General features: G+C 37.5%; 1 protein-coding gene across 2 annotated transcripts in view; it reads left to right on the top strand.

Annotated features, from left to right (window-relative positions):
- The window catches only part of Rps6kb1 (ribosomal protein S6 kinase B1), a 40,613-nt gene extending 35,832 nt beyond the window's left edge, over nucleotides 1–4,781 (top strand). For both annotated transcript variants that reach the window (XM_005350462.2, XM_013347562.2), the window contains exons 14-15: nucleotides 1,586–1,698; nucleotides 3,166–4,781. In XM_005350462.2, the coding sequence (XP_005350519.1) occupies nucleotides 1,586–1,698; nucleotides 3,166–3,403 (351 nt within the window). In that variant the 3' untranslated portion in view covers nucleotides 3,404–4,781. The remainder of the gene's footprint in view (nucleotides 1–1,585; nucleotides 1,699–3,165) is intronic.
- The last annotated feature ends 2,944 nt before the right edge of the window (nucleotides 4,782–7,725 follow it).

The raw sequence follows: 7,725 nt of genomic DNA, 5'->3' as shown, positions 1-7,725 counted from the left end.
AAAAACCAAAAAAAAAAAAAAAAAAAAAAAAAAGATACTTAATTTATGATGAGATCTCATTAAAACTAATGGAAATTTAAAAATTGAATAAAATGCAACTTTGTCTTTAGCCCACCAAAACATATAGAGAAATGGCCTCTGATATGCAGAACTATACCTTCCTCTTAGAGCTTTACTCAGAGCCTGCTGAGTATCATTTATTCATAAGTTCACATAATGAGGAAGAAAGCAGGTAGGCAATAGGATCAATGGTTGAACAAAGGAACATGCATCAAGAAAATGAGAGCCAGAGTCTAATAGCAAGGTTCAAAACAAAACTGAATCCAATAAAACAGCAATTATGCCCTGTATAGTGGAATTTTCATAATGTTGGCACTTGGTCACAAAAAACAAAAACAAACTCATATGGCTCGGTGATTAATAGTGTGTCTCACTCTTTCAGAGGAACCTGAGTTTAGCTCCCAGCACCTATGTTGGGTGGCTCACAACTACATGTAATGCAGCTTCAAAGGATCTGATGCCATGTGTCCTCAGGCATCTGCACTCATGCACATACACACAGACATATATGCATTTATAAAATTTTTAAAATTAATTCCATACAATTACTGGTGTGAAAGTGGAAAGGTCACACGTGCTTCTAGAAGGAGGAGCGGGCTGTGTCCAGCCACCCAGCTAGCTTATTCCCTGAAATAACCACACAGAAATTGTATTAATTAAATTAATGCCTGGCCCATTATTTCTAGCCTCTTATTGGCTAACTCTCCCATATCAGTTTTACCCATTTCTAATAATCTATAAATCACCATGGGGTCATGGCTCACAAATTCTAACCAGCGTCTGTCTCAGGCAGGAGAATCCTGGCATCTACCACACTGCCCTTCTTCCCACCATCCTGTTCTGTCTACTTCTCCCACCTAAGGGTTGCCCTATCAAAAGGCCAAGGCAGTTTCTTTATTCAACCAATGAAAGCAACACACAAACAGAAGAACCTCCTACACCACGTGCTAAATCAGAGAATTCTGATTTTACCTTGGCTTAGTTATGAGCAACTCTTGGATATTAATCCTATCAGATTTTATAAATGTAGGTATATATGTGTGTATGTAAATATATATACATATATGTAATATATGTGTATAAACAATATGTGGACGACAATGCACAAATTATGTTTTTCTTTATAGTCAACATTTTACTGGTAAGCTGTATTTTTCTTGAGTTTTTCCTCCTTACTCCCAACAATTGGGTAAAATTTTGTTTTCTAGCATATGAGGGTTTAAAAGATATAAAAATGTAGATTGGTGGCGCACACCTTTAATCCCAGCACTAAGGAGGCAGAGGCAGGTGGATCTTTGTGAGGTTGAAGCAGCCTGGTCTACAATAGCGAGTTGAGTTCAATCAGTAGTATATAGAGAGACCCTGTCTTGCAAAAATCAGAAGGTACAAAAGTGAGATCAAGGATAAGGAAGTATATACACCGTATATTCTTTATATATCATTGTGTTGGTGTGTCAGACTAAAAAGCCGTTTTCTTGATATGGATGACAAAACATCCTGTAGTACACTGTTAACTGTTTTTCAGGGTTTTACATATGTGGCTCCATCTGTACTTGAAAGTGTGAAAGAAAAGTTTTCTTTTGAACCAAAAATCCGATCACCTCGAAGATTTATTGGTAGCCCACGAACGCCTGTCAGGTATTTGACTCTCTTACTTTTTATTCATGTTTATGTACCTGTATGCATGTTCATGTGTATGCAACTGCGTACAGAGGGCAGCTTGGGCAGTGCTCCTCGTGCAGTTTCTCTCTCTCACTGCCTGAACTAGTCTGGTATGTTAGGCAGTCCTGGGATTACAACCATGCACCACAACACCCACTTGGTTTCTTACATGGGTTCTGGTTGTTAAACTGAGATCCTGTGCTTGCAAGGAAAACAGTTTTTAAGCCTAGAAGAATATAGCTTAAGAAATGCATGTACGTTACATAAATAAGAAGACTGTCATATTTTGCCTAATGTAAGCAATCTGTATTTTATATTTAAATGTTTGGGCCTCTCATACATTATATAGTTTGCCCATAATAAATGTCTTTATGCATTTATCAACGTTTTACATGTGCTGCATGTTATATGTGTTACATATATAATACAGAATTGTTTCTTTTTTGTTTGTTTTTGATTTTGTTTTGTTTTTTGAGACAAGGTTTCTCTGTTCTAGAACTCACTCTGTAGACCAGGCTGGCCTCAAACTCAGAGATCCGCCTGCCTCTGCCTCTTAAGCGCTGGAATTAAAGGCATGCACCACCACCGCCTGGCCAGAATTGTTCCTTTCTGATGAATCAAGCAGGGGTCAGAATAAACTAAGATAGAAATATACACAAATGTGTATATACCTGCCAAGTTATGCCAAGTGCACCTGCACACATGCGTGCACATTAAAAAACAAAAAAGGTGGTAGTAGAAAGCAAAGAAAAATGCGGAGGCTTTCACTAACTATGGTCAGCATGACCTCCCTAGAAGTGAAGTAACTTCTAGGAATAAGGAGAAAGCTAGTTATGCAAAGAAGTTACAGAAGTATTGGCAGTTAGAAGAGCAGTTGGTACAAAAGCCCCTGAGGAGGGAAACATGCCTTTTCTTGGAAATAAGAAATCAGAGTTCCTGGAATGTGGTGAATGAGGAAAATGGCAAAGGTTTGTGAAAGTATTTCATTTTAAATACAATGGGAAGCTGTTTTAAGTGGAAGAGAAAAATGACTTAACGGTATGTCATCAAGGGCTTTAGGGGTCAAGTGCCAGAGGCAGAGAGGCTTGTTTGGACACACTAGTGATTAGTCTAGGGGAAAGATGGCTCAGCCTTTGCCTTTGTGACAGGGCACATGAAAATAAAATTAGAAAAATAAAGTCACAGCCAGGCGGTGGTGGCACACGCCTTTAATCCCAGCACTCGGGAGGCAGAGGCAGGCGGATATGAGTTCGAGACCAGCCTGGTCTACAATAGCTAGTTCCAGGACAGGCTCCAAAACCACAGAGAAACCCTGTCTTGAAAAAAAAGAAAGAAAGAAAGAAAAAGAAAGTCACATTGCCCCTCCCTTTAATCATGGGGGGAATGTTTCTTGTTAAGATGGTCCTTGAGACAAATGAATGACAGCTCTTCTTTGTCTTAAAGCCCAGTCAAATTCTCTCCTGGGGATTTCTGGGGACGAGGTGCTTCACCCAGCACGGCAAACCCTCAGACACCTGTGGAGTACCCAATGGAAACAAGTGGAATAGAGCAGATGGATGTGACAGTGAGCGGGGAAGCATCAGCACCACTTCCAATCCGACAGCCGAACTCTGGGCCATACAAAAAACAAGCTTTTCCTATGATCTCAAAACGGCCAGAGCACCTGCGTATGAATCTATGACAAAACAATGCTTTTATTGATGCAAAAAGAAAACAATTCGGGGAAGGATGTGTGAACATCCTACAAGATAAAATGAGAATCAAAATGGCAGTCAACGCTATTACCTAGAATGCTTTGGAGAGAGGAAAAAATATACATGGATTAAAAAAAAATCAATCAATGGTGCAAAAAAATAAACCCACCAAAAAACTCAAGCAAAATAGTATTGTGGAACCCACAGACACATCGATTGACTGGCTCCTGTCTAGCGACATCTCAGCATTAGCAAGGGTTTTCACGTTGATGGCTCCAAACTGACAGTATTAAGGGTAGGATGTTGCTTCTGAATCACCGTTGAAGCCTGAAGACGTCAAAGAAGGGTCATCCTTTCATAGGCAAAGTATGAGATTGCCTGTAGTACTTGCAACTAAGGACAAATTAGCATGCAAGCTTTGTCAAACTTTTTCCAGCAACACGAATCAAAGACAAAAGAAACTTATCGATTGATGTTTTACGTGCAAACAACCTGAATCTTTTTTTTATATAAATATATATTTTTCAAATAGATTTTTGATTCAGCTCATTATGGAAAACATCCCAAACTTTAAAATGCAAAATTATTGGTTGGTATAAAGAAAGCCAGCTTCTGTTTCTTCTCTTGATGAAATAAAATACAAATGAATCATTGTTAACCACAGCTGTGGCTCTTATGAGGGCTTGGGATAAACCTGGGGTGTTTTTTGTTTTTGTTCCAGTAACCTAGCTGCAATACCTTTCTGTAATACTAGAAGAAAAAAAAGTCTGTTTAATCATTTCTACTTGCAGTACTGTTGTGTGCTAGGCGTAACTGCAAGCCTTGGGAAAGGCAGAAGTTATATGTTCTACATTGCATCCTTGCCCTGGGCCTGCACTGCACTGGAAAAAAATCGCCACCTGTTCTCATGCCAGTATTTGGGTCAAGTCCACGGCCGAGGAAAGACAGAAGAAAGTCAGGCTAAAGTGCATAACTAGGGCAGTAAGCAGGAGAGATAGAGACCTGCAGGGAAGAGGGTTGCCATGGTCCACCCTCTGTCTGTCTCTTCTCAGCATATTGGGAAGGTTTTCAGTTTTACTTTGTACTGTTTTTTGCTGTTTACCTTCCTTAACATTTTTTTCCCTAAAGAGTTTAAAAAAGAAAAAAATGGTGTTTTTTCCCTCCTATTCTGGGGCTACATTTTTTAATTGTAAAAATATTTGATGGCCTTTTGATGAATGTCTTCCATAGTGAATAAGAAAACTTAGTGGCTTAATTTAGGAAACATGTTAACCAGACATTGTTTTTGAAAATGTAACAAAATCTACATAAGTGATTTACAGGTACAAAGAATAAAAATAAAGGTAACTTTACCTTTCTTAAATACTTCCTGCCTTAAGGAGCATTTCCATGACTAGCTGGTGAGACGGTTTAATAACTGCAGAGCTTTATAAAATATGCTTCAGTGCATACTGGTCTAGGTAGATGGTCACACTGCGAGTCTTGTCACTTCACTTTGTTGGTCTTTATGTCTCCAGTCTGTGCAGCTCATTTGGTATAGTTGCAGCCCTAGGGTTTCTTTACACAGATGCTCTTGCTATGTTCTTCATAGGATCCAAGCCATAAAATTCCTTATGCACGTCAGAGCCAGTCAGGAGAGATGAAGCTTGCTTCTTTAAATTGCAATTGAAGTGAGATGGGAGGGAAGTTTAACAGTGAACAAAAATAGAACCTTGAGGGGGCTGGAGAGATGGTTCAGAGGTTAAGAACACTGGCTCTTTCAGAGGTCCCGAGTTCAATTCCCAGCACCCACATGGTGGTTCCCTACTGTCTATAATGGCAGTCCAATGGAACCAGATGCCCTTTCTTTCTGGTGTGCATAACTTATGGACAAAACACCCACATACATGAAATACATAAATCTTTTTTTAAAAAAAAAGTCATGACAGATGATTGGAAATACAATCTTTCAATTGTGGCAGTAAATGAAAGAATTGATAACTCCATCTTTGGACAGAGATGCTTTATATCATCTAATTCTCCCTCCTGGATCTCTGACTGCAGCTGCTTTTGAGAACTTTGTGATTGCAGCAGTAAATGACGAGCTGCGGTGATGATTAAAGGCAGAAATTGTAAAGTTCTTTGTTTTTTGATAGTTTGTGGTATCTTTAAAAACAGACTCCCCTTTCCCCCAAAAACCCCACCTATGGTGATGCATATAGGAATTATTTCAGACTGCAAATGGCTTGTGCTACTTTGATATCTGTTTCCAAATGTGTTTACTGACTATAGCGTTGACTGCCTGGCCAAATTCCATAAAACTTTTACACCAAACAGTTCCTCCTCAGCCCTAGTTGCTATATGTGCACTGTGACTGCCCCATAATTAAACTGTTTGACTGTAGTAGTGCCAGCAATAGTGGCAAGTACTGCAGTTTTGCGTAGAAAGCATTAATTACACACCTTCCATCTACACAATAATGTATAGCTTTTCTATCACAACATTAAGTGAAATTGATTTCTCATGCTGTGACAAGTTGATTGAGAAACTGTTTCATAATGGATATTCCTACTATGACTGTGAAAACATGTCAGGTGTCACATGCGTGTCACAGACAGAAAGCACATGCCTATGCAATATGGCCTACTCTGTATTTATTTGTAAAAACTGAAGCGCAAAGTATATGTATTAACTAGTTTGAGTTTATAAGAGAGGTGTTCATGCTTGTACCAGGTAAGTGTATAAAGAAGATGAAGTGCTTTTTCTTTTATTATCTGATTATTTTCTTTAAAATCAGCTATTACAGGATATTTTTTTATTTTCTACATGCCATTTTTTAATTAAAATGAACTGAAGTTTACTAAATTTGTTTTTTAAGGTTTGTAGTGTTACAGAATAACTAAACTGGGATTTATAAACCAGCTGTGATTAACAGTGTATTAATTATTGAACTTGAACCAGACCTTTAGGAAAATTATGTTTCTTTTCCTTTTATGATCTTAACTTCAAGGATTTTTTTTTTTCCCATACTGTTTTTGAGCTAAAGATAGTTTGAGATTTAGGGAAAGGAGGATGCATGTGTGAGACTCCATAAATTCAACATTCTGTACTATAGATAACAATTAAAAACAAAACATCTTAGTATTAATATCGTAATTAATATAGGACCTTTTTAAAACTATTCAGTTAGTTGTATTTCCTAGCTTACAAGGGCTAGATCGAAGATAATTCCCATGAGAATTGTTGAATTTATGAAGGATGGATTTTGAGGCTTTGAAAATGGTTAGTATCTAAAAGAGTCAATACCCAAAACATCTGCCTTTGTTGTAGGGACAGATAATAGCTAGCTGGACAAAACAGTCATATATTCATCACGTAGGACCTGTGGTCTGTTGCTGATTAATACAGTACTTTTCTCATGTGACTCTTAACACTACAGCACAAGTATTAATTCCCTGGATTCTCTGGAGAAGCATCTGGAAGATGGGTTTCTGACAGTGTTTGCTCTTTAAACTGTGTTAGCTTCTACCCCAAGTTGGCTTTGCATCTATTAAATAGTTCTTCAGCTGCCTTATTACGAGTGCTATAAGGGCAACACCTTTTCTGCTTTTCATCTTGTATTTAGTTTACTGTATTAAGATATTTGATTTCAGATTGAATGAATGTAAATAGAAATTAAATGCAAATTTGAATGAACATAAAATAGAAGTGTTTTTTTATTACCTGAGAGAAAAAAGTATACCTATTTACTATAGTATACATACCAGATGTACATTTTTCATTAACATGTTAGATATGTTCATGGTCTCATATTTAATAAACTACTTTTGTATGAAACAATTAGTTATAAAACTTTCTCCTGAGAAATTAGAGCTATTAAATATATAACAAATTTTAGTGTTGACTTTATGTAGTAAATGTTAAACATCTTTATTATTTTGAATACACTTGAATTCTTTCCTTAAAAATAGGCAGCAAGCTATGTGGAATCTAACTTCACATAAAAATCATGGGAATACCTTTTTATATATTAATAATCAATAGTTTGCTTACTTACACCTCATAGCTACCTTTGACAATGTAATGTTCACGCACAAAATAACGTAGTGCTCAAATGAGCAAATATAATGTCTAGTATATGGTAACCACTTCGGGTAGTAACTTACCATCCCTGAAGCCTTCATATCACGCTAAGGTGTACAGAAATTCTCCAGCTGAAGTTACCTCTAAAAATTACACATAGGTTTGTGGCCACTGTGTGCATGTGAACGTCACACATAGGTTTGTGGCCACTGTGTGCATGTGAACGTCACACATAGGTTTGTGGCCA

Source organism: Microtus ochrogaster, chromosome 7, assembly GCF_000317375.1.
Source record: "Microtus ochrogaster isolate Prairie Vole_2 chromosome 7, MicOch1.0, whole genome shotgun sequence".
Lineage (NCBI taxonomy): Eukaryota > Metazoa > Chordata > Mammalia > Rodentia > Cricetidae > Microtus > Microtus ochrogaster.
Note: the sequence above shows the minus strand (reverse complement) of the source record. Positions and strands in the feature narration are given on the sequence as shown.